Source organism: Serinus canaria, chromosome 19 (assembly GCF_022539315.1).
Source record: "Serinus canaria isolate serCan28SL12 chromosome 19, serCan2020, whole genome shotgun sequence".
In the NCBI taxonomy this organism is placed as follows: Eukaryota; Metazoa; Chordata; class Aves; order Passeriformes; family Fringillidae; genus Serinus; species Serinus canaria.
Window position 1 is genome coordinate 410530 of NC_066332.1, and position 27847 is coordinate 438376.

Sequence of the window (27847 nt, forward strand, 5' to 3'; positions counted from 1 at the left end):
TTGGTTTCTTTACTGTTTGGTGCAAAGTGTTGGTACCAGCACTGGAGCCACCACTCCTGTTCCTTTGAGCAGGAGTTGGGGGGGGGGGGGGGGGGGGAGAGAACAGGACCGGCTGACCCAGAGGCTTTAAAAGCTGTAAATCAGTACCAGAGTCACAACCCCAGCCCAGATGGGGTAGGACCATTTACCTGCTGTTAGAATCCATTTGTGTTCAGAGAGATGAGTCACTTAGCCCTCTCATCCCAGGGGAGATGTGGGAGCAGGAACACAGCTTTGGGGATGTTCTATCCATGTGAAATGAAGCTGAAGAAGACAAGTCCTGGCTACTGAGGCTCCACACCTAAGCAGCTCCAAAGGCAATGCAGGCTGGTAAGTAACTGCATTTGCCAACATTTGTCTGTACCTCACTACCTCTTTTGGGTTCTGGGGGTTCTCTTTACTCTGTTCACAGGTTCTTAAAACATGACTGTAAAAATTGATTCAAATGGGCCCTGGGACTCGGCTGAGCTGGAGGTAGGCAAGTACTCAACCCATTCACTGAAAAATGTACCAGTGCCCATCAGTGCTCCATTGGGACTGGAAACACCTCAGAGCTGCTGTCAGTGCAGCACTTACTGCACGAGCAACAACTCACCCAGCTAAAGGGGAAAATTAAATATAACTGTCCACACTGCTCTTGGCAACTCACCTGAACCTGCCTTGCACTCCCTGTGAGAAGCTCACTGCTTGCGGACATATGAGGCTTGCCTTTCAACCCTCACCCCAAAAACCACTTCTGTGCCACCCTGTCACCCCATCCGGGATAGCCCATGCATGCACTGGCTCTGGCAGAGCCCAGACTCAGGTTTTTTCCCAAATGCAAGTGGGTCTCATTCAAATGTCCATCCTGTGTCTGTTCCCACTGAAAAGTACCACCCTACCAGCTGCTCCCACAGACCTCAGCTGGCAGGAGGGCCCTTTCATTCTCTCCCCATATCAAGCTCACGAGCACATCTGTGCTCTTGCATTATGAAGATGTGCCCATTCCAGTTCCGGCCACTGACCCAACTCTGAACAGTACTTGAGGCAATTGGGGCCAAATCACAGAGAAAATTTAAACCAAAGCACACATAGGCACAAGACCCTAACAGCAGAACAGACGTTGCCAGAACCACCCAGTGCCTTTCCAGGTGCCCAGCTGCCCTGTGCTGCCCCAAAGCCAAGAGCGATTGCTCCGAGGGTCGGCGGCCAGGCTCAGCCACCGCCCTCGGCTCCAACACGAGTGAGGAGCAGTGAAAGGCAGCTCCTGTCTGTGGTACTCCTGTGTAGAGAGGGTCAAGAGAAGGGAAAATCCCACCAAACCCAACCCAGGCAGGGCTGGCCTGTGCCAGGTGCAGGGACAAGGTTCTCCCGCCCACCTGTGAGTACAGCTTAGCCCACCAGAACATTTCCCGCAGCACCTCACTGCATCGGATCAAACAACAAAACCTCTCGCTACTCCAGCTGCCATGAACTAGCTCAAAACCACTTCCTGCAGCCTCAGGTGAGCACAAGTTAAATTAAAATCAGAGCAAGGGCAAAGCAGGTGGGATCAAAATCTGAGGGTGAAACACCAACAGCTTTTTTTCAAAATAGTTTTAATTCTTGCATCCAAGGAAACAAAACCACATCTAGTTTTATATGCATTTAATAGTTTACCAATTGGTACAATAAGATTTTTTTAATATGCAGAAAACATGAATAAATTTTGTTTTACACAGTCTGAGAGCAACAAATCTTACTGTAAAACACAGAGCAGTATTATATACATTCCTTTACCGATTTTGTTTAAATTGTGTCAATGCTTCAGTTAACTCCTACAGCCTGGGAACTGTTCTCTCCAATCGCAACCTCTAACAGCGCTCAAACAAACATCTGACATTTGCCTTCACGTCGATGTCGGGATCGACTCTAAAGCGTGAGGATTTTGCTAACTTCTCTTCAGAATGAACTCGGGGAAGCCTGAGGGACAGGCAGGACAGGAAAGCAGCTACTTACATGACACAGTGGAAAGATAAAAAGGCCAGTTAACGCCAGTTGTGACTTGCAAATCCAACGCGACCCCCCCACTCCCCCCGTCCATCCCACCCCTCTATGCACGTGCTCTTGCTACAGGACTCTCGGTATTGATTTAATACACGGACGTTATATACAGCTGGACACAACAGCTCACTCCAAGGGCGCTTCTCCTTCACTCAACTCAGCATTTGCAATATTCAAATCATTAAGGGATTACCAAGCCACCACTGTCTACAAAAACAAAGTATTTTTCCTTTTAAACAGCTCTCAGGGGAGTCAGGAGCTGTCTAAGAGTGATTTCTCAGGCAGTTCACATGGTCAGGAAGCGGCAGAGGAGAGGCAGGGACCCCATGCCCACAGTCCCTACTCACTACCAACCAGGGGTTGTTTTCCTTTCCTCAGTGTCCCGGGCACACATTGGTCACACCACACACAAAAGCAGGGTGGGTTTGTTTCACCTTCAAACCACAAAAAATGTTGCAGTTTCTGGCCCGTGTGGCATGCCGCAGGCTAGGCTAAGCCCAGGGATCTGCAGTGGCTCTGGTGACAGGCCAGAGCTGGGTCCTGGCACGTGCTGCCAGGTTCAGTCAGGAAGTGCCAAAGCACCAGGGACCCTCTCACCCCCTCCAATGCATCTAGTTCATTACTGACCCAGTAACCTCACTGTTGCAGATCTGATCCCAGCAAAGGCACAGCACAAGCTGACAGTAACAGTGGGGACAGTTCCACAGCATGTCCCAGTGTCCCCCTCACTCCCATGCCTGTGGTGTGGCTCCCTTCCAGCCAGGGCTTCAGCTTTGGTCCGGTTGGGACCATCCCTGAGATGATTCCCTGCTGCCCCAGAAGGCTCACTCTGCACCGGAGCAGCGTTGAGTCTCAACCAGCAGTGACGCTGCTGCCAGCACTGGTAAATGCGTCTTTGCTACAGGGAAAAAATGCAGTAGACAACTTCCACATCACAGGTACCTTTAATTTCTCATTCAGGTTTTGAGTTATGTACATGAGGGTGGTTTACTTTAGACTTAAATAAAGTTTCTAGGTCCTACCAGGAATTAAACAGATGTTATTACTTTACAGTTGCAGATGCACGGAGGGATTTAAGATGCACTATTTGTGTATCTGGAATTCTCCAATAGGACAAAAAGCAGCAAATTTTTCCAGTCCAAGCAGCTAACGAACAAAACAGACTTTATTCGTGCATGCTTATGCAGCAACACACACTGAGAATGACAGAAACCACTGGATTTAAGAGATTAGCCTGGATCTTAAACTGGCTCTGAAAACCCCCACATCAGAACGCCGCTTTCTCCACCGCTTCCCAGAGGATCCCACACCCCACCCAGCTCCTCCCACAGAACAAAGGGTCCTTCTGGGCTGACTGTGGAAGTTTCCCCCTCACCAGTGCAGTGTGCTCACCCTCCAGCCCACCCTATGCTGGTCAGGGACTCTCAGGGGCATTTAAAGGGACATTTTAAAAGCCATGGATTAAACCAAAGGAATAAAATAAAGCACAAATTCACCTGTTAAAACATCAGCCTGGTACTTCATTGTATTGTCAATTTTAAAGTTGATTTTTAAAAACACCTGGTTAGTTTGATAAGTATTGTAATTCTTGGTTATCTGCAATGGAATCTGTCACAAAAATGGTGATTAAAATATTAATTTATAGTATTTTCATTCATTTCAGATCAAAATATGTAACTTTAGGGATATGCAAATTAAAAATTGTTTACACCAAACAACATAAATTCTAATAACTGAGCTGGGCTGGTTTTGCTGATAGGATTTGGGTTTGGTTTTAATGTTTATTATCATTCCCACAGATGGGTGTGGGCTTTGTTCATGGCATCTTTCTTTTAGAAGCCTGCATGGATCTGACCTGCCATTGTCAACTGAGTCTCAAGATACTTAGTGCTTCCTTTAAAGCATTTCAATGCTGCAGCCCACGGTTTTTCTCCACTTGCAAACCCCAGGATGTTTCAACTGGAGCCACATTGCCAAGGTGAGGATCACCTCATTGTCCAAGGAGGCACTAAGGAAACCAAAAAACTTTAGTATACCCCAATTTCCTGCCAGTGAATGAGGGAAGTGTCCTTTGATCCTGCTGTGTAAATAGGAATTGCACATCTCTAACAAACATGGAAAGCAAACAGCAAGTTGGACCATGGCAGTCATTTGGGAGAGGAAGCTCTACTGGAAACTGGATCACTAAACTCTAGTGGGATGGACAACTCCTCCTGGAAATTCGTCTAGCATAAAAAAAAAAAAAAACCAAACAAAAAACCATTTAAACTTAGTTTAACAGCACAGCTTAACCATTGAATGACCAAATAAAAAATAAATACATTTATCACATCAGCTGCGACTAAGATTTGTTGTCTTATTTCAGGTTTACAGTCAGTTCTATAAATATACCAACCCTTGCGTGATAGGAGGCCAAAACAAATGTTTTCTGTTGATTTGGCAAATGTTTCATGACAAATATTCCAGAGTTTAATTAATTTCCATTAATTACATATAAGGTTCAGAAGATTCTGAATTGCAGCCTTATTATCTAGTATTCTTAGAGAAGATTTATTAAGCACACTTAAGTGATGTTACATAGATACACATTTCTGAAAGAGCCCTACAAAACTTTTCCCAAATGAGGTCACCAATTCAGGCACCAACAGACAGCAGAAAGAAAAACAGGTATAATTATCCGACATAACGACACTGTCAACTATTCAGTTAAGTGCCCTATTCCAATCATCCCACTTCTGCCTTCTCAGGTCTGATGTGACCAATGCCAGCCCATGTTCTTAAACCTATGGTACTTCTAGACAACGTATGTAAATTTACAGTATACAATTTGGATTCACCATGCATGAATACTTTGTGTGTAACATTTAATAAGCTCAATCTACATCCAGAATAATTTACATGAAAGGACAATATTTATTTAAACAGAGCTCAATGGGTAACCATGGTATCTGAGTGCATCCAGAGGAAAAGGGGTCACTGTGAACTCCATCAGCGGCACTCCCACACTTTTACTGTTTGATCTACACTCCCAGTCACCACGTACGGGGCTGTCTTGTGGAAATCTGCCAGGAGACAAAAGCTCACGTTACCAGTGAACCCAGAACTTCAGCATTTCCTACTCTCACTGAATGGCACTGCTTTTCAAAACAATTCTACCAGCTCAAAGACTAAATTCCAAAGCTCCCGGCTGTACTTCTGTAACCAAATTCTCTCATGCTGTAACCAAGCATGAGAGAATTGGTAACACAAATCAGGAACGTCCAGGAATTCAAAGTAACTCTTTTCTGACTGTTGTGCACAACCTACTTTTCCTTTTTCTGGGCAAGCACTGACACTAGAACCCTCCCCACGCGCCAGCACGCTCTGGTGACAGGTTCCAGAACTCCCTGTCAGTTAACATTCTTATCCATGAGCAACACTGGCAGCAGAAGTGGAAAAATCCAGCGCACTCCAAACTCTACAATTCACATGGGTGGGGGGTTTGACTAGAAACTGGAGTTAATTTCTAGTTTGTTTCTTCTACACAGAGAGCACAAGGTGCTACTAGGGCCCCAAGGTGAATGCCAGCCTGGTCCTCAGCTGCAGCCAGCACAGGGAGCAATACATACCCAAAGAGGTAACAAAGTGTTCGTGCGCGTTGAGGGTTTTCATGCATCGCTTGTTCTTGAAGTCCCAGACACGGAGAGTCTTGTCATCAGCACAGCTCAAAATAAACTTTCCCCCAGAATGGAACAGGACGCCACGTACCCAGTTATCATGGCCCACCTTGTACACAAGGAGAGATCAGTGAGCAGGCTGAGAGCTGAGCATCCCACACCTTGCACTACGGCACACTGAGGGACCCCTGCCTGGCCCCACAAGGACAGCACCGAGCTCCCGAGACCTCTCAGAACTCACAGCTTATCTCCAGCTTCTATTATTACACCTCTATCAGTCCTCCCAACAATGCAAGTTCCTGTACTTGAAGGCAAACAAACAGCAGTCCTCATGTGATCTGCACCAGTTCTGCTCCCCACCCCCAGTACCACCACCCAGTCCAGCCAGAATCTGAGCTGGGAACAGCAGGCTATGGCCCACGGGAAGTCCCACACGTGGCCACGACATGATACTTCACAGAAGACACAATTCAGATCACTACCAGCATTTCTGTAAACAAACCAAGCTACTCATAACAGAACCTACACCACAGCACTGCATTCACACTATGACTTTGGAGATTGTCAGTATTTCTTAGCAAAAACAAGATCTGAACCACAGAAGCCATTAAAACTGTATTTCCAGCATTTTGCATTATTGTAACTCTGGCTTCTCTTGAAAACATGACATGCAGGAAAATACATTTCATTAAAACTGGTTGTACGTATGCAGCTAGGACTGCCAGAAAAAACACCAATGGACTTACAAGTGTCATAAGGCACATGCCAGTGCTAATGTCCCACATCTTAATGGTCTTGTCTCTGGATCCAGACAGCAGAAAAGGCCCAGGCTTGCCACTCTTCTTAGTCTACAGAAAATTATGTTTGAAGTTATAGTATGCATATGATGGAAGCAGCAAGAGGAGGAATGAAGCAGATCCCTTCCCAGTGATATTGTTTAGTACCAAAATCAGATCATACAACAGCTTACAGCAAGTAAACCCATACTGAAAAAGCTGGGTCGCAGGCACTGGTACTAATGCTAGGAGAATTACACAACCTGTTAAAAGAAATGGTTATTTGTCCTGCTGATTCCACAAGCCAAGTAACACTTTGAATACACACTTGCCTACTGCAAGACATCCTCTGTTAACAGTAGACACAGCTCAAGTGCCACATCTCGGGACAAGGATGCAGCTCACAGAAATCTTTGTGCTCACATTTTTCATAAAATGTAATGAAGCAGGGTTAAGAATTTCTGAAAACTTCCTACTGTGAAGTGATTTCTGTGTGTGTCCATGCACGGGTGTGACCACCGGCCGAGCTCTCACCTGCCCCAGGTGTGCAGGGAAGGTGCTTCCCTACGGGCTGTGCCCGATCCCACCAGCAGGGGGCAGGGGAGGCACCACTGCAGAGCCCACATAGCCACAAGAACGACACACGGACTTTCGCTTTAATTACTTATAATCAAAAGATTGTAAGGATCTTTAAGCGATTCAAGTAAAATTTGACTGAAATAACCAGTGATGGCTTTTACAGGTTAAGTTCCTGTGTTCAGGGTGGCTACTTTTCCCGTGGGATGTCCATGGCCTTTGGAGGCGGAGGGCAAAACAGCAATGCTTGGCAGGCAGCATGACTGGAAACTGGAGCTTATTTCTATTTCCTTTTTTCTACATTTTAACATCCTTAGAACGAAAATTTCTTCTGGCCTTTAGCCCTTCCTGAGGTTCACTACAAGGGGTATCAGCGATCACACAAACTGGGACTCATTTTACTTAAGGAATGCTTTCTCCCATCAGTAGCTCTATAGTAAATCACAGCAATTGGTGCTTGACTCCAACACAGAGCACACTGCACCCAAGGCAGCTTCATTCTGTATTCCTGACTGGCTCCTTACCCCCTCTACCTTCCAATTGCTAAGCATCCTTATAATCTTCACATTCTGCCAGAGAAGCTGCTTTACACATTTCTCTGCTGCAGTACAAGACAGCGGTTCCACTCTCACCCCTCCCTGAACAGATGTCTCCCTGAAGTTCACTTTCACTAGTGCAAGGATAGGTCCTAAACACAAAAGCTGGATCCTGGGAAGCCAAGACGGGGCTTAGCTGCACACCAAGATACTCAGACAAAAGTACTCATACACCTGCTGTACCTGCCAGGCCCTTTGAGCCCAAAGCTCAGTGGCTGTCAGTGCTACACAGAGCAGGGGCAAAGACCTCCCTGTGGGTGCTTGCGTAACAGCCCGGGAATGTTACCTCTGATCCTGTAGCTTCTGATATGGTGGAGTAGGAGCTCTCGGGAGCCCAGGAAATGCACTCTACCACATGCTCGTGCTCTCGGAGCTCAGCTTTGCATTCCTTTGTCGCTACCACCCACACGCGCACCGTCTGGTCGTTGGAGCAGCTGGCAATCAAGGTGCCGTCCTGGTTGGGCCGCACCATGCGCACCCATTCTCTGTGCCCCGTGAAAGTCTTCACGCAGTAACTGTGCAAGAAACACAGCATCACTCAACGGCCGGCGCAACCACCCCTGCACGGGCCTTGGAAATCTGAGGACACCTCACCTACTCAGTGGTTAAGATAAAATATTTTAGCGCACACATGTTCATTCAGGCAGGTGATGGAGCACGCCATAAGGAGTTTGTGGAAAGGATGCTGACATGAGAAAGCAGTGACAGCTAGGAGCTAGCTAAAACTTGTTAAGGCAAAAAGCAGGAAACTTGGGGGAAAATTAAGTTGACATGACTACTTGCACTAAACAAGTATTTTAAGAACAAGTAGAGATTTACAGGTCATTTACGTTCTTAAAGATACAACTGATAAATGAAACAAGCAAGAAGACAAAAAAAAAATCAGGCGACACCTTGATCTGTGTCAAAAAAGGTAACATATACTCCCTTTAAACTCACAGTTAACCAGTGAATTTATTTTCTTAACTGGTCATGAGCTAGAGATCTGCCCTCATAGCTTCCAGAAAGATAAAGCCAGCTAGCTTTAATTAGTCAGTGTTAACATCTAAACCCCTCTGCCTAATGACTGGGGCAGAATCTTTCAGTGAATTTCTCTAAACGGCAGAACATCATTTCTCAATTCAAAGAGTGCCTGCTGACATTCAGATTCCTGTGTCCCATTTCTACACACAGTGGTTTCTCCTCGCTTTTGTTCTGGTGCTGTTTGCTCACAAGTGCACTTACCCTGTCTGGACTTCCCACATTTTGATAGTTTTATCCCTTGAGGCAGAAACTATATGATCTCCGTTGGGCATGATGGCTACGGAAGAAACATTATGATCATGACCTAAAAACAAAATAAAGCCTTTATTAAGTGGCACTGGCAGAGTTTTCACAGAGCACACAGGACTTGCCTTTTTTTTTTAAATCTTGGTCAAGTAGCTACACTGGCAGAGCCTGCTTTATTGATTAATCTTTACATGTAAACTTAAGGTTTTATGAAATAATCATCCATACTTTTAGAACCCACACAGTCCAGACACTGAGAATCCTTAAAGGTGCTTTTTGTTTACTGGCAGATACCTACGGGTGGGTGGGGTTTTTTTTAAGTCTCAAACATTCTCTATTTCTACTTGTCCTTTCTAAAAGATGATCCTAAAAGCAAGAAAAAAGCTCTTACATAAGACTATAAAACCCATTTTCTGTCAATATTAGAATCTTATAGCTGTGGGTGTTGTATTTTTTCATTTTTCCTACGGCTTTCAAACCCAGTGCAAAGGGAACATTCCTGTGTGATCAAACACATGCAGCCATGTGCTTGATGCAGCAGCCATAACTCATCTGGCACTGATTCCTCCCTTCCTGAAGCCCTGCATCAGGAACTGGGGGATGAAGGAAGGAATCTTTCACTGATCTGAAGGCAGCTTTACTGTCTAGCAAGCATTTAATATTTACAGCTAAAATCCCTCTAACTGTCATTTTATTTCACTATCATTATGAGATGCTTCCTACACCATCATGCATAGTAGATTTAAGATGCTATTTCATTCCATAAACACTGCATGTATCCCCTATTTACAGGGCACTCAAAGTATCAAACTATATCCGCCCTTTTTCTTTTGGAAAATACTCTGGTCTGTAACCTCTTTCCACATCAGCAGTTTTCCTGGATTAAAAAAAAAAAAAAACAAAAAACCAAAAAATCTCTTCACTTTCCAGACTGCTAAATCAATCCCTTAATACCTTACCATGCATAGTTCTGATGCACTCAAAGCCCTGGAAATCCCATAGCTTAATGGTCATATCAGCAGAACAGGAGGCCAAGAGTTTGCCAGTGTGGTCAAAGGAAATATCTTGCACAGAGTCTGTGTGCCCCTTCAGGGTTCTCTCAAAGTCTCCTGTCTCATAATCCCACACCTGACAAGGGAACAGACAACCTGTTAGCAGCAGCCCATTACTCTTTGTATTCTCCAGCCTCAAACTTGCACTCTGCAGGCCAGTCTGGCACCTCGTTCAATAATTAATCAAGCAAGAGACAGCCCTAAAAAGCTTAACAGTAGAGAAAAATAAGTTTCTTTTTATGTGATTTTGTCACTTATAAATTAACTGAATTCATGCACTTTGAAAACTATTTTCAGCTAAGTTTAAGCATTATAAGCCCAGCAGGAGAACAAGTTTCACTGTACTGATGTCACTATTCCACAGGCAATTGTCTGGAGCACACGCATACCTTTATTGTGGCATCCTCTGAAGCAGAGACCATAACACTGAACACTGGATGGAAAATGACTCGAGTGACAGGACTCCTGTGCCCACTCAGTGCATACTTCTCTGGAGGACGAGGAATCCACTCTTTAGGGTCTCGTTTCTGACCAAGAGGTCCACCTGATGTAAATTCTTCCTTGGCTTCATTCAGCTTCGATTCTAATTCCATTACCTAAGTGTAAGAATTTTAAAGAGACCTTTTATTTCCAGTTTTATACAAGATCTAATTCACCTTCTTCATCAGTAATCCAAATAACAACTGACTCCAAAACAGCAAAGCAAAGATTGCATGGACTGAAACTGATAACCAACATTCAGTAGCCCTGGTTTTAAAAATTAAACCCAAATTAATAATTTATAGCTTATTCTTTAATAATTTATAATTATTTTTTAATAATTTAATCGTTAATCATTTATTCTTTTCAAATTCCAAAATATTTTCACAGGAAAAAAAATTTCTACAAAATCCCCTTTACTCACACACTGTACAAATACATCTGGAATACTATTGTGCCAAACTACCAAAGAAGGTTGTGCTAACAAAAAAGAATGCTACTGCTGCAGGAATTCAGCACACACATTAACCAGCAACAGAAACACTGGAGGGCTAATAAACCCTTGCTGTATTAATCTGCACAAGGGATAGGACTTCATTGTTAACACACTGATTTTAGGGTTATTTTTGCTTTTAATACACTCTTGAGCCATTGAAGCATGACTAAAAAGAGTTTTGTACTCTCCACTTGCAGCACAATCCCCCACTGGAACGCACTGGAGCTAATGGCTCCTTCCCTCTAGGGCCACAGCCAAAGACAACAGGCAGCACTGATTTTTCCTCTGTTCCAGCCCAGCCTGACCCTCTGCACACAGCGATTCCATCTCCCAGCTCACCGACTGCCTCAAGGCACTTCTTGCCTCTCAGAACTGCACATGCACGTTCAGTGCTGAATGCTTTCTGGGCTAACTTTTCATACGTGTATATCCAGAACATCTCTACTTACCTTCTTTTGTAATCTTATAACAGATGTCCATTTCTTTTCCAGAAGTCCAGCGTACTTCTTATCTAACTCTTCATTCTGAGAAGAGGCATTTAAAGAAAGAGGAGGAAAAGCAACACAGAAAAACAAACATGAGAGACACAGAAGTAACTAAGTGCTGCACTTCCTCTCCATTTACAAAATTACAGTCTCATGCTACAATAATCCTAAATGAAACTGTCTGAGCTAACAGGTAGGTAACACACAGGTTCAGAACAGAGGCAAATGCCATAAAACTGACTTCTAAACGAAAAAAAAAAGATGATTCTTGATTGAACTCACCACATCTAATTCAGCTTCCTTTTTAAAAACCGAGTATGCCTCCTCGTAGCCATTGGAACGGAGGTAATCTGCTATCGCTCGATTTCTAAAAAACAACATTTTAAATACAATTTAAGGACTCAGAGAAATATTGTCATCACAACATAGTGCATTCTGATCAGATCCTTGTCTATGTTACAAAGTCAAATAGCAAAAAATTTCCAGAATTTACTCAAGATGATGAATTCACAGACTGCAGCTTATATTGCAATGTGCTTACTGCAAATTGAAGAATCCATTTTTATGCCATCGGTAACTTTGAAATTTTATTTTCATAATTTCCCAATTCTAGTTTCAAATACCATCAGTTCTAGCAAAAATAAAGAGAGCTCCAAACCACAATACACAGTATTTAAAGGGCATGTGAACAGAGACACTCTAGAATCTATTTTGAAACAAATGCGAATAATTGAAGTTTAATGAAAATGCAACACAAACTTAAACACAATGATCCCTTACAGTTCATCTCGTTGCCTTTGTGACAGCACCATCGTGGCTGAGATGTCAGGTTAACGTGATCGAGCAGTGGCTTCTCCTCAAGAGCTAAAGTCTTGGGAACCCAGGATCCACAATTCAGTCTGCCACAGTGGCTTAAATCACAAGTATTTGCTCAGATGTGAAACCCAGCAGGAAATCCAGAGGCATTCAACACAGAAGATTCAATCCATCTACAAGAAGGAGAAAGAGACATAATTTGTTTCCTTGAAACAAGCATTCCTCAGGTAGCTTTCTTAGATTTATCCAAACAGCATCTTTAAAGACCCTGGCTCTACCCCATGGGGCACGGGGCCCTTGCAGCTACAGTGCTACACAACTGCAGCGCACAAATGACTTCTCCCACTCCAGTACCACCACCTGGGGGAGTTTTGAAGAACCTTTGAATAAGGGACAATATTTGTTTTCTTTGTTTACCTGAAGTCAATACTTCATCTCACCCATGTTTAGGGCACAGCAAATTTTTAAACAGTCCTCCAATCTGATCAGAGTGGCACCATCACCATGGGAAGAGCTGCGACAGGCCCATGACTGCAGTTGGGCTCAGGCAGCAGAGCGATCACAACACCTCTGGCAAGGCCAGCCAATTCGGGATACAGCTGAAACCTGACACGCTCAAGGTAGTTGAAGTCAGTGGAGCTGTGCTTTTCCAAAACACAGACTTGTTAGTGTCCTTTGATTCAGAAACATGAACTGCAGCATTCTCAGTGCACAACCTGCTCCAACTGGGCAGCTTCAACCTCTGCCACAGTGACATCACCAAACCCACGCTGCCCTTGCTTTCTGCACTGCAGGGACCTTGTGAGCACCCTGACCATGGGAGGTGCTGAAATGGCACTTCTTGCACACCTGGCAGGTTCTGTACAGAACTCATCATCCACTCAGGCTGCTCAGCAAGTCTGACAAACCAACCAGCCTTCAGCACGGAGATAAGCTGAGGCAATGCACAGAGGCTGAGAGACAGCAGGTGGGTTTGCAAACTTTCTACTGACTGCTAAAGGACTGCCAGCTCCCGCTGCCTCACCTCTGCCCCTCCCTAGACACACAGGTACACTGACTTTAGTATCACTGCTCAATAACTATTTCAGTAAGGAGTCTCCTCTAAACAAAAGCCTGCTATGAAAAAAGTAAGGAAAATACTAAGCTTGTATCATTAATGGCTACTTATTCATCACAGGGGATCAGAGGCTTCTTTCTAAACCTATCTAGGCCCTGCTGTCTGCTTCAAAATGAGCTTAGGCAGCAAGTTGCTTGTTTCCACCCTGTTGGTGCATCTTCCACGTTAAATGCTGCACACCGTAATATTGCCTGCAAGCCAGTCACAATAGGAACACTCTGAACAGGCAATGCCTCATTTAATTAGTCTAACCTCTTCCCCAATAGCTATTCAGAAACAATTTGGCTGAAAACTAACAGCATAGGCTTCATCCTTTCAGATAACAGAAGCAAGCATTTCACCTCCTCTTGTCCCATAACCCAGTTCATGTCAGGTAAAGAGACAACGGGGTTTCAAGAGATATCCGGTGCTCAGTGCAGAGCAGAGTACCACATGCAAATTAACGGAAATTCAGTTACCATCAGAAATAAGGTCCTGCAGTGCTGAGAGGCGCCCGCAGAGGGCGCGCCGCAGGACAGCCGGCGCAGAACGGGCTCGGGCACGGCGGGGGCAGCGGAACGGGACCGGGCACTTCCGAGCACACGGCAGCGCTGCCGCAGCGCAACGCAAACAGAGAAACGTCCAAAATCTGCCTCTAGGCCTGCCAGAGGAAAAACCTGAAGGTGGGATTTGTATTATGAACTGCCACTATGCAGTGAATGCCTAGCAAATCCAGTGCCAGTGTACTGACTCCAGTAAAAAAATCCCAATATCTCATCAATTTTGTAGTGGCATCTGGGAGATGCAATTATAGCACTTGTCTAAAAATAACAGCAACTGTGTTTGTAAGGCCATCTTTCATATGCCATCTATTTAGAAATGCATTTTCCCTGTCAAATGTTAAGTAACTCCAAGCTCTTCCATATCCCATATCCACTTCCCAACACCTAGGCTGCTCCAACATCTAATTCCAAATTGCTAGTGAGAAAGAGATCCTAGTACTAGATAAATTCCAGTAGCCACATGGCAAAGCGGCTACTCCTGCTATTAGCAAATTACAGCTGAGCCAAAGCCACCAACCAACTGATCTACAGCATCTCGTTCCTCCAGAAGGGTCTGTTCCAAGCACCCTGCTCAGCATTCCTGACTATTAACTACAAAGTCCCCTGAATACAAGGGGAAGTATTTTTAGGACTGCCTCCATAGACAAAACCAGAAAAACAAAAGGAAAACAACCAAAGCCCACTGCAAACAAAGAAAAAACCAAAACAAACAAAAATCCCACACACAAAGAACCCACTCAAGCAGAAGTGTCCAAACCCCAAAAGACCACCATTAATTACACACGTGTGCCACTATGTGAACTACCTTTTTTTCAGCTGGAGCAGACTTAGTGACATACAGGCTTTAGCAAAGCAAGACTAACCAGTCCTCCTCCATCACCTATCAGCTGCCACTGTGTTACCCTCAAATAGCTCAGCCATGAGAGGCAGCTGGAGCTCTGGGGGAACCCTGGGGAACAAAAACAACCCACAAAGAACTGCCACCTGTCCATTACATCTTGCCTCAAAATGGTCACTTTGTATCAGCATATTAAGGCAGTGTCAAGACAGAGTTAGATACTCTTCTGAAAGAAAAGGTGTCTTCACATGAGAATTTTACTCTGTCCACTATTAAATACAGGAAAAAGCACACTGAACTTAGCCACCCACGGAGCAACAGCTACTAATTTAGTGATAACCAGGATGCGCCTTTTATTAATACTCACACTCCTCCAAGTTGTAGTTTCTAACTTAAAACCTATCAGACTCCTTATCAATAGTCTGCATATATAAAAGCACCAAGTGGCAAAGCTCTGCGTAAGGACAGTAACAGAGGGCTACAGGTGTTCTCAGCAAGATCGGGTGTCATTGTAAGCCTCTTAAAATTGGGAGCTGGCGGAAGTCCTGTCGCTGGCACAGGTACGACACATGCAATGGGCACCTCTCACTCCTCCTGGCAGCACAGGACCTGCATGGTTTTCTACAACAACACAAACCATTCCTTACCTATACAAAACATACTCCTCAGCTCCACTAACAGCAGCAGATCCTCAGCAAGCAACTGCACCTCATCCCAACTGCCCACCCTTCCACTCAGCTACAGATCAGCTTTTATACTCAGGACTGGCAGAAACATCAAAGCAGTACAGAGAGCAGACCTGCTTCAATCCTTTGGTGCTGCAGGACTAGAGAGTGGCATACTAAAGCATAACTTTTAAAAATAAATTAATTTAAAAAGAGACAGCCAAGAATCATCACAGACCAGAATTTTTCCCTGAGTAAGTTTCTAAAGCACAGAGAGTTATTGATGAAGAGCAACAAAGTGAGCAGGAATACCTGAAAAGCAGAAGAACCCTCACCTGTAAAGGAAGGTAAAAAGAGCACAGTGCAGGCTCTTCTGACCTTCACATTAAAAAAAAAAAAAAAAAACAAAAAAAAAAAAAAAAAAAAAAAAAAAAAAACAAAACAAAAAAACCCCCCACAAAACAAAAAAAACCCAAACCTCTCCCTTCTTCCTAAACTGGGGTTCAAAGATTCCTGAGCTTCACCACACTGAGGACCTGAGGACATGCTCACTGCCACCGCAGGGGCTCCGAGGCCTGGCTCTGCCCGCCGGTGCCACCTGGGCAGCACACGCCCCTGGGGGCACCCAACCATCCCACGCCCAAGCATCCCACGGACAGGAACACCCACTGCCCCAGGGTGACTAAGAGGATTCTACAGACCGCTGCTGCTTCCTGGCTTCAAACACTGCCTTCTTCCACTGATGGCTATCAGTGTGGTTCAAGTGCTTCCTAGATTACTGGAAAACTTCACAATAACTTAATGAGAGACCTGCAAATGATTCATAAATGCACCAACAGCAAAATGAAACAAGTTCAGCTCCATTTGTTAGCTGAGACAGCTCTACAGGAGGTATTCAAGCACAATAGCTACACGCTCAGTCACAGCAATGAGGTGGGGAAAAAATAATCAGTTTTAGGCAAGAGATTTCCCTCAGCTCATGGTATGTTATGCCAACAAATGATACACCTTGGCTTGTAGGTATTTCAATGACTGTGCTCATACTTGCTTCAGGAGACACTTAAATATTTTCTATTCTCCAAATGAAACTGAGAAACAGATTATGGAATCAAATTAATTCATCAGCATTTTAGTCTCAACATGACGAAAATACTTGTTCATTTACCAGAAACAGCATCAAGCAAGAGTAAAATTACTGGAATTGAAATTCCTAAAGTGTCCATTCTATACACAGAAAAATCAAATCTAGTCAGTAAATTTCTTCAGAGATTATGATTTTGTTTAGCGGAGTATACTGGATGCTAAATAATATTACAGTTTGGGTTATATACCTAAGCCCTTCCAAATCCCCATTTTCAGAAGTGCATCCTTAGCTACTAAATCCCACCACCACAACAAACCTCAGCATCTTCCACAGGATTTTGTCAGTAAGTTTGGTTCAAGGTTCTCCACTGCCTTTGTTTGCTCCCATCAAATGTGTCAAAAACATTTTTAAGGACCAACACCACAAACAAACCCCAGAAAAGGCCCAACTGTCTAACAGTGCCCATTTCTGCTGTTCAGAAAAAGTTACAGTAGAAGTCACCCCCAACTGAGCTGTGATCCCTCTCACCCTTAGTGAGCCCCAGGAGTGAGGCACAGCAAACCCAGCTGTGCCAGTGCCTCTATCACTGGCAGTGCTCTGTGACCACAGTGAGATGTAAGAAGACCAAAAATCAGCTTCATTCCTTGGCTCACGACACAGGCAGCAGCAGCAAACTGTTCCGTACACCAGCACCACCACCCCAGGTTCACTCTGCTGCTGCTGTCCAGCAACCTCATGGTACTGCATATCCCAAATACATGTCCATGGCTCCCCCAGTAACTTAACAGTAAATTAATTCAATTTCTGCAGTTTTTATGACTGTTGCTTAGGCTCCATAAACAATCTTTGACACAAAAAAACAAGCTATGTACACTAAACATGTAACTGTAGCTCATTATATTAAAAATTAGAAGAGATACACGGCATCAATTACAGAGCTAAAGCATCCACAGATACAGAACGGACCAGCAGAGTGCAGCTCCGAAAGCTCAACAAAGCTTTAGCTCAACACTGCTGTGCTTTAGGAATTGTACATTTTTGCAGAATTCTAATACTTTAGTTAACTCAGCTACAAGACCATTTTTTCCATATTATTATGACAACGTTTTAAATTATATTCTCCAAGAACATTTATTGAAGGAAACAAAATCAGACATCACTTTTGCAGACTGCCAGCTAAGGCACACCTAATACAAAGCATTTCATGTTAAAAAGACACATGAGCCATCACCAACATCAGGAACACAAAACTGGGTTCACACTGTGAAATCAATTAAGAGTTTTTTATTACTCACATTTAGGTTCCAATTTAAATCTTATCATTTAAGATGTCAATAACCCAAATAAAACTTAAAACATTTTGAAGTGTCCACCTACAGGCTAGCAACTTTCAACTGGTTTCTCTAACACATTCTATCATTCTTAAAAGGTTTCTTTACCTCAAAGAAAACTCCTGGAATTTAGTTCTGTGTTGATAATATACTCAAAATCCTACTTCAGTTAGCTCCCTCCCTTCAGCTATTTTTACAATGCCAGTGAAAGGCCAGTCATTTATGAAAACCAAAGGCCACCAAAAAGAGTAACTGAATTGATAGAATTAAATTCCACAATTCTTTAAAGCTGAAAGGATCCATTTGTGCTTTACTAAAGGAGAAACTCTTGCTGCATTGTCGCTTGCTACATGGCTGGCACAGGAGGTCCTTGCAAGGTTCTTCGACAGTGTATCCCGTTTCATAACATTAACAAGAGAACTTCAAGGGGTTATTTGGGAGTAATTCCCAGGCAATCAGAGCTACAGTCCTTATGGAAGAACTAGACCACATGAATTGTTCTCTTACCCCTCTGGATTATGTTGCTAAATTCTACCAAGTATAAAAGAAAACTTCCTTTTAATTTAAACCCATTTTTAATGGGTCTGATTTTGCTTTATAAGCATAAGCAAAAAGCTGCTCTATCAAACTCCAGCCACAGAATAGGACAATTCTTTACACAATGTACTCAAAACCAGATTCCATAGAAGTGAAGTAATATCCATGGTTCCTAGGCATAACTATCAGGACCTGAAAAGGGTTCCTAGATATGTCTCTTCTGTTGATAGGAAAGAAAAACAGTAACAAGTGAAATAATTCAGTTCCTCTCCTGCTCCCATCCTGCCCTCCATTACTGCAGGAAAGCTCATCCACAGTAGAATCACCCAGGCACAGTCAAGCAGCTGCTCTTAGTGCAGCAAACAGACTTTATCCTAGAAAATGTTGGAATCCATCACCTGCTAAGCCAGCAGGGATGAGTGGGAGAATATGAGAAAGCTACTCATTTATGAGCTGGGTTAATCTTTTTTCCACTTCTCAGCCTACATCAGTAAAGCTGGCTGAGGAATTACGACAAAGTGAGCTCCAACAGCTATCTGATTTGGGAAAAACAAAACAAGAAGTAAATCTGATCTGAATTACAACTCTGAGCCTTATTTTTAATTCATATGTTTACTAAGCCTGTTATTCTGCAATTAAGGGAAGTCTCAAAATGCCTGTAGGTCAACACTTTGTTTGATACATCAATGTAGTATCCACAGAGTACAGCATTCTGCGCACTGCTTATAATAATACATAAAAAAAATTTTCCATTTCAGTTCAGTTACAGGTTTATCAAAGGAAATATATTTTTAACATGAAAAAAGGGAAAAATTTTATGCCTGTTTTCTTCCCCATTTCACCTACTTTTACAGCTTTTGCTAAAAACCTGATACAGTAGTTTAGTTCTGAAAATAATTCAGCACGAAATCCATGGGGAACCAGAAAGCAATCTGTAGCAGATCAGATATAGTGCCTGTGTTCCAAAGACTTGGAATGCAGGTTGCAATTACATCTGAAAAATAAAGCTAAAGAATGTCATCAAGATGCTATAAACCAGGAGCAAGTTGGGTGCTCCACGCAGCATGCTGCTGAAAGAAACGCCTGTGCATTCTGAAATCAACTCCTATGCCCGTCTGCTTTCCCACATTATTTCAAGCTAAATTTTTAACACATCACTGGCAGTCACTACCCACCTTTAGGACTGTAAAACAACAAAACACATTTCTGGCCTTGTTACCTTCCCAGGCACCAACACTAAATGACTTTGAGGAATCTGGGCCAAATATGCTTGGGAAATATTTTTTTAAAAGAAGACTTTAAATTAATTCAATCTTGACATTTTTTCGCTATGTATCACTTCAGTTTTGCAATTCTGATAGAAGCATGATACAATTAATTCTCAAGAGAAACATCCTGAGTGAGCACTGTCATATCATCTCATTTTAGAGCCTTTGAGTTTCCTCCAGGTCAGAGCTCCAGCCTGAGGTCTGTGTGTTGGCTTTGGTGGAAAACAAGGGAAACTATCCTTCTTCTAACCTGCCTGTTCAATTCTGTGTGAAAATGCAGGTAAATTTAGCTACCAATAACAGGAAGAATGCAGGCTGCAGTAGAACACAAAGCTCTAAAATGTGTGAGAAGGTTTCTGACCTGGCAGACCCCACTCTGCTGCTCAGGGTGCTGTGAGAGCAGTAGGACAGCAGGTAGGGGTACTGTTACGGGCTCCAAGTTACATGCTGCTACTCAAGACTTGCTCAGAGCAAAGCACATCAGGGTCAGCTGGATGACTCCAGAAAGGTATTTTTCAGTATCACTGCTGCTAGGTCAAACAACACATTCACATTTTGGGATAGCAATTCTAGACCACAAGGAGAAGAGTGCTGCACTTAGATATGGCTGTCACCAGCCGTGCACTGGATTTGAACTTTGTTGTTCTCAGGTCTTCCTCCTATACTTCTCTAGCTTGAAAAATTAAGTAACAGATTTATAATTGTAAAAGAGGTCACAGGACTATAACCAAATTTAAATAATTTAATCATTAAACTGTCTGTTATCCTGGCAATGTGATATTAACAAAAACAACCACGAATTGATTAAATTTGTAAAGAAAAATATCCAGAAGAAAACTTAAAGGAACACCTATGTTAATATTTTAGAAGTGGGGAAAGGTATAAACCACAAAGAAATCCAAACAAGAACTCAGACAGAACTTCCACTCTTCAATAATGAGAATACTATTGGTCATTTATCCATTTTCAAATCTTGTCAACCAAAAATGGTTTCATTTGCGGGGGGGAGGGGGGAAGAAAACCAAAAAGCTCATCATAATTGTGATCTATAACATCTTATTCTATTACAGGGTACAGTGTTCAACCTTTCATGACACTAGTACCAAAAATAAGGAAATCAGGGTTTTGGTAGAAGATCTTACTTATCACCCACCTTCACCTACTACACTCCTGCCTCTAAAACGGAGCTGAAGGTGAGAGAACCAGAAATTTCTACCATTACTGATTTAACAGACACCATCTGTTTAAAATACATAGACACTCATTAATGACATCATCCTCTTAATAGATTGCAAAGACATGAGCATTTAAACAAACCAAATTGTTCAGCCAATCTCTTTCTTCACCCCAAAAAGCAGGTGAACCCAGCACAAGAAAAGCTGCCAATGTTGTTTCCTTATGGAAGAAATAGTCATTTATCTGCAGCAAACAGCCTAGATGTGTCCAGCTGATTTTCCTTTAGTCTTAAAGAGGGATAAACCTAACACCTTTGCTTTAGCATTAAGCAGAAAAACAAGGCAGAGGCAATCTCGGGGGGAGGTGGGGAGAGGAACACTTGTCAGTCGAATTAAACCAAAGGAACTTAAGGTTTGTGGAGCACAACGGGAACAATTAACATGGATACAAGAGGCAAGGTATAAATAATCTCAGTCATGAATGCCCCTGTGCTATCCCAGATGCAAACCAGTACAGCACCACGCCACAGAGCCTGTCACCTACCTCACAAGAGGTGTGACGGCTGAGTCACCAACCAGCCCCAGAACAAGAGGTGCCTCTGAACAGCCTTCGACCAACTCCCTCAGCAGGGACCTACTTAACAAACGGATCCAAGGAAATTACAGGACAGCCACTGCTGCTGCACCACCACCAAACCTCAACCATGGATGGTCCCATCTCTGGAAACACCTTCTCAAGGCTGCAGCAAGTAGTTACTAGTGAAATATATCAGGTTTTGATTCCAGAATCAACAAAATCAGAACCACAACGATATATTTATTACATTCACCTAATCACAATCCTTATCCAAAGTCCACAAGCAGTCAAGCCAAGCTGCAGAACTCAATCAGAAGCAGGACCATTAAGAAGGAAATGGCAAAAATAATTCCAAATGTATTAACTAGCAAGTACTTTGAATTAATAATGTTGATTTTTTTACATAGTTATATATGCATCAGTGCTCTTAGTATTGGACAGTGTGGCACTGTGCACAACATTAGTTTTGAGAGGACTGCATGCTTATAGTCACAAGGAAATGGAGTTCAGCATACACTTACTTCGTACATAACATTTTTCTTTGACATTTGCTAACAGTAGATGCTAGCAGGAAGTGAAATGATTAGTGGCTTCCAAGACAGTGAACTAAAAGCAAAAGAGCCTAAGTCACAGCTATCTAATCCCTTAAGGAGAGAGGAAGAAGTTAAAAAAAAGAAAACAGAATAAGCTTTTAAACATTATGAATGAGACAAACATTGCCTCATGCAGGTCCTGCCTCAACTGAGAGGAAAAGGCCCTTTTTTAAACAACTGGGATAAGATACAGGTTAGCAATACACATCTGTTGGGCTAACCCGCAGCAGCTGGCATCTCCAGGGTAAAACTGGAATTCTGTTCCTCATCAGACAAAACCCTAGTTCTCGCCAAGGCTTTTAATATGTACTGTTCATCAGTAGGTCTTAGAACATGGTAGGAATGAAGAAAAGTTTTGTTCTAAAACAAATTGCAATACATGAAAACAAGACATTTAACCCAATCTAGGCTCAGAACCCAACTATTAAGCTGATGTGACAGAGCTACAGCTCCCACCACACTTCTGCACCCCAGTGGTGGCACCATCCTGCCAACAAAGCACAGCCCTTCACAGTCCCCTAGCATGGACAGCATTCAGAGCAAGGATTCTGACGAAACAGCTTTATGTACTTGAAAACTGATTTTAAACAGGCCAGGATTGTATCTTAGTGTAAATGCCTACTTCTAAAAACTTGAAGTGTAGCCTACTCTGTCAGGCAGATCAAAAGATAAAGCAAGATCACCCATGAATAAAACCCTCAAAAGCCACACTATGAGCCTTATTTCCCTCACGTCAGGTAATAAAGTAGCTCCTGAGAAAGCTCCTGAACCCAGGCAAGGCTTCACCCGTGCAATACATTTTTAGTAGTCAGGTTGTCCTGCCAATGATACCTAATCTCTTATAAAAGGGAGAAAGAGGAGCCAGTTGTAACGTGACTGACAGATCTGCAAGTATGGAGTGCATAACTTAATGACTTCTCTGCAACAAACCCACAGCAGAGTCCCAGTGCCATTCTATCAACACACATGGCTCTGATCCTTGGGAAAGATCTTCAGTTGCCATCACAAATTACATGTTAGAGGCTGGAAACTCCCCCGCACCCTATAGGAAATGTGAAATTATTATCTACTAATAATAATTATGGATTTCTATTGTCCTCTTGATTTCCTGAATTTAGGCCTACACAGCTCTTATTTTCAGCCTGACAAGTATTTTGGTGCCCACTTCATGGATGCTTCAGCTACCCTCCCAGTATGGGCCTGAAGTTCACCAAAGTAGAAGAGAGCTGACCTAAACCAAACTACTCCAATGTCATTCTCCTCCGTACTAGGTAATTCCAACACCTCTAATTCAGGAATACAGGGCAGCTACAGAGGATTGTAAAAAAACTTACAAACATACGCAGTCTATGCCTGAGTTACCCTGAGGCAGAGGGGCCCAGCTATTTTTTGCCCAGAATACTCCACAAGAAGCGTAAATACATTAAAATTAATGATGGACATGGGCTATGGAGTTCTTCATGGAAGACAAGTCTGCAGTACTGGACAAGGCAGTCTGCAGATGTTGATTCTAGAGCTGTCCCATCCACAGCAAGTTGAGAGCAAAGACATAACCTGAGCTCCCAGGCTGCAAGGAGCACAGAAGCCAGGACAGGCACAGGGGTCAGCAGGACGGGCAAGACAGAGCCTGTGTGCAGCCAGAAAGGAACTGTCGGTGCCTTTTGGTTCTGTAGAACCCAAATGAACAGGTTACTCCTGTAGAAAAAGTGACTGCCATCATTTCAAGGGCAAAAATGAACCAAAGCTGTTAAGACGGAAAGTGTTTTGATAGGTTCTTCACTAGCCTTAGCCTGGATAGGCATTAGACTCATTCGGCTCATGCATCCGCTGAATCCTGCAACATCTACTCCAAGTGAATGAACTAGAAATAATGCAGAAACCACTGCCCCTTATTTTAATTCTGGGTATACTAAGAGAAGCAGTCTCCTTCTTGTATGCCCATCCCTGTGAGACCCCCATAAAAAAGCAAAAACTCAGCCCGTTTCAGAACCATCCATGTTCAATGCTGTACTTGCTCCAATCAGCACTGAAATCAGATGGGAATGCCATGAGGCACCCGTGGAACAGGAGAGCACTTCCATAGGCAGCCCTTCCTAGGTGCTTCTTCCAACCCCTATCGTATTCCCCAATTCCTTTGTTCAAAGGCTTTTCCCACACAACTTTAAGCAGTAGTACCCAAGAGGGACAGCAATGCTCTGACAGAGCTACAGCGCTCAAAAGGGCTCCCACAACCCTGAGATGTTATTTTACAGGAACTTGGCACATGGTGAAGGGCAATGCAATCCAGTCTGTACACTGACAGCAGTCACTCCACTGTGGTCACCAGAGAAACCAGGGATTGTCTTTTTCTGTGTGCCCACCCATAATCCGCTCTAACCAAGAAGTTCCATGAACAAATAACAGCATGAAGCCACAATACAGAGGCTTCTCTAGATTCCAGAAAATCTTGTGTGTAAAACACCAGCACAAAAACTGCAATTCTTATCTAAAGTGTAAATAAAATAAATTCAACAAGTGCGTATCTAAGTGGATAAATTGAAGCGGTTATCAGACAAAAAAAAATCCGGCTTTGCAACAGTGACTGGTCACTTCTCACTGCCAGACAAATCAAAATCCACCCTGCAGAAAAATCAGTCTCAGAATGTGAGATTTGTTTCATTTCCGAAGCTTCCTGCACCATTAGATTTTTCCCTAAAGAAGAGACTTCATTGTTACGGCAATTAGTATTCCTCCACCCGGCAAAGGGAGGAAAAAAAAGCTCTGAAAGGGTAATCGAGCCATTTCGCAGCTTTGCCTCCTTACTCCACCCAGTCTCTTCCCTGCTCAATGGCTGCTCACAGCATCCACAAACATGGGAACAGCAACAGAAACACACAAAAACGAGATCCCCGAGAACCAGCCGGATATTTGCAATGCATCTTACAGTTTAAAAATATTTTCTTTGTTTAGTTCCCCAACATAATTTTCCTATTTAACAAAATTACTCTAAGGGCAAATAATTCTGACAGCAGACCCTCCCTCTCCCGAAAACCAGCCAAATGCTGCACAATCATTTACAAAATGATCCTCACTGAACGGAGGTTCTTTAACCACCACCTCCTGATGCCATGAACAATACTGTCAGAGGAACATATACTTAAAAGAATCACCACAAAAATACATAATTTAGCCAGGTCAATATGCCCAAACATTTAATTATATTAAAACGGTGTTTATTAAAGATTTTTAATATAGCTTAGATTAACCTTCCCCCACCCCTAGTAGGCAATTCATTATGAAAGGACTTGACCTGCACCAACCAAGCCCACTGCTGCAGCACTATTGAAATGGTTCGAGTGATACCATGGCAAAGAAAGGGAAGGTGTCACATTATTATTGGTATTAAAGGTCAAGTTTAATTGTATCCACCTTAAACAAAAAAAAAACCCAAAAAAAAAAAAAAAAAAAAAAAAAAAATTAAAAAAATCTCACGCCCACAGAACTGAACAAACCCCAAACTTTTCAAAGGAGGCACCACTCCCACCCCCCAACTTCCATCAAAAGCCCTGCCTGCGTATAACCTCCTGCGGAAACAAAACCTCGGGAGCAGCAATTAATACAGGATTTAAGCAATATTATAAGGTTTTCACGGGAAGCCTGTGCACCTGCAGCCATCCAGGCAGAGATATGACCCCCAGAAGGAGAGATTAGACCTCCCTCCCCCGTTTTACTGCAGCTGGTTCTGAAGGTCTGAGCCACCTCCTATCGCTGCTGCCCTGCTGAGCACTGCAGGAAAACTGGGGATGCGAGACAAATTCTGAAACAACACCTACTCCTTTCCCTGGATTATTAATTCTCGTGTTGTTTTCGGTGCCTCGGCCGCGCTGGCGATTTGGGCCATCGCCCGACGCCCGGCCCTGCCCGGGGAGAGGGTGACAGGGGGAAACCCCCGGCAGGAACCGGGGAGGGATGCTCGGGGTCCCCTCCGCGCACAAACAAGGCCCATCGTCCCTGAAGGCTATTTTATCGCTATTTACCCTGGCCCATCGCCTCCTCCCGGTATTTGCTAAGTCACGGACGGAGCGGCGCGGCCCGAGGGGTGGGGGGGAACACGGGCCCGGCGGCGGCTCCGCGCCCGCCCCGCCGCTCCCACCGGGCCCTGTTTTCCTGCAGAGTCACCGCGGGAGCGGGGCCGGGATCCGCGGGGAGCCGCGCCCCGGCCCCCAGAGCCCCCCCACACCGAGCTGGGGGGAGGACACCGGGCCGGCCCCCCCGCCGCCCCCCGCCCCGCCCGGTCCCTCCTCACCAACGGGCGCGGCCGCCATTTTGAGAGCGAGGAGAGGGGGGGGGAGCGGGGCGAGGGCGGGGAGCGGGAGAGGAGGGGGAGAGCGGAGAGGAAAGCGGCGGCCGCTTGTGCCCCGGGCCGGTACAACCCGCGCGCCGGGGGGGTGGCGGGCCCCGGCCTTACCGAGCCCCGCCAGCGCCGCCGCCTCGCTGGGCTGCGCGGGTCCGGCGCCACCCGCCTATCCCACTCACCGGCGCGGCGTCCCGGTGCGGCGTCAGGGTCCCGGTGCGGGGTGACGGTCCCGGTGCGGGGATTCCGGCGCGCGGTCCCGGCGCTCGGGGACGCTCCGCTCGCTCCGCGCTGTCAGAGGCGCCGCGGCCGCCGGGAGGGAGGGCGGGAGCGGCGCGGCCGCCGCGGCGCTGCGCATGCGCGGCCGGGGGCGGGGACGGTCGCCCGCCGCCATCTTGGGCGGCTGAGGAGCCGGGTGCGTGTCCCGGCGTGCCGCGCGCGCCTCCCGGCATGCAGTGCGCGGCCGCCCGCCTGAGGGGCGGCCGGGGAGCCCCGGGAGAACCGGGAATAGCGGGTGCTGTCCGGGAACACACCGGCAGTACCGGGCACAGCCCGTAGGCCACGAAGGTCAGGCGCACCTGGAGAACACCGGGCGCAGCAGCAGCAGCAGCGGTGGCACCCGGTATGCCAACACCGGGCACGCCGGGTGTCACCGAGCCCCGGGAAGACGAGGCACCGCGGGTACACCACATCGCCCCTGGCCTCCCCCAGGCACCGGGCGCTGTAGTGCTTTCCGGGCGTTCCTTCCCGGGAATCCCTTCTCGGGACAGCTCTGTTTTAGTGAGTGACCTTGTCCCTTAGATCTGGATTCACCAGCGTTGGAGAATGTTCGGATCCTTTGTGTCCATCACCTCCGTGTGACGGCAGCTCTGGGGGCTCCCCTGTGCATCTCCCAGTGCCCCTTCACAGGGGCAGCCTAGAAACACTCACACTTTACACTGGGAACTGAATGCTCACAATATCTTCAAACCCCATTGAGTTAAATCCTAAAATGTCCTTTGTTTGCTATCTCAAAATGGTAGTTCCTGATGGTAAACTGAGGCACAGACCAGTGCTGCTGTAACCCATGCGCTCACAGGAGGTGATGCAGCAGAATCTTGGCACTGCCTGTCCCAGCTCCTGTGTGGCCGGCACAGCCGAGCAGCTCTGTCCAGCACAGTTCTCCCATCAGTCTGCAGCTCTGAGTCCCCGTGCTCCACAGCAGTCTCATGTCAGGGGCAGCAGTGCTTGCCCAGGAGCTCCGCACAGCCCAGCATGGTGAGTTCCCAGCTGTGCTGGCAGAGGCCCAGGCAGGGACCCCGCTGCTGGCCCAGAATGCCAGAGCCCTGCAGGCCAGGGACGGTGACCACAGCCACCTCCAGCGCAGGCAGCAATGCTGTGAGAGTAGGGCCACACAGCTCTCTGAAATGCTGACCCAAGGGAAGAGGTAATTCCACGTAGAAAATTATCTAGATGGCAAAAACTGAAAGTAAATTCAAAGGGACACTGATAAATTTCGTCATCAAAAGCTGTGCAGTCCTATCT

General features: G+C 45.0%; 1 protein-coding gene and 1 long non-coding RNA gene across 2 annotated transcripts; one reads left to right on the forward strand and one right to left on the reverse strand.

Moving 5' to 3' along the window:
* The first annotated feature begins 98 nt into the window (after positions 1-98).
* On the forward strand, positions 99-3890 carry LOC115484501 (uncharacterized). The gene is made up of 2 exons (XR_003945166.2): positions 99-369; positions 452-3890. It is a non-coding gene; the product is annotated as an uncharacterized LOC115484501 (long non-coding RNA).
* Positions 3209-26653, reverse strand: PAFAH1B1 (platelet activating factor acetylhydrolase 1b regulatory subunit 1). The gene is made up of 11 exons (XM_030231657.2): positions 26506-26653; positions 12228-12436; positions 11730-11814; positions 11412-11486; positions 10376-10582; positions 9894-10062; positions 8890-8992; positions 7952-8180; positions 6464-6565; positions 5670-5826; positions 3209-5123 (listed from the first exon to the last, which is right to left on the reverse strand). Exons 2-11 carry the CDS (start codon positions 12257-12259, stop codon positions 5050-5052), a joined length of 1233 nt encoding a protein of 410 aa, XP_030087517.1. The 5' UTR covers positions 12260-12436; positions 26506-26653; the 3' UTR covers positions 3209-5049.
* Between the last annotated feature and the right edge of the window lie 1194 nt (positions 26654-27847).

Coding starts and splice junctions, on each gene's coding strand:
- PAFAH1B1 (XM_030231657.2), bottom strand. CDS start 12,259: ATGGTGCTGTCACAAAGGCAACGAGATGAACT. Junction 6,566..7,951: donor CAGAAGCTACAGGATCAGAG/GTAACATTCCCG, acceptor AATTTTCTGTAG/ACTAAGAAGAGTGGCAAGCC. Junction 5,827..6,463: donor GCATGTGCCTTATGACACTT/GTAAGTCCATTG, acceptor CTTGTGTACAAG/GTGGGCCATGATAACTGGGT.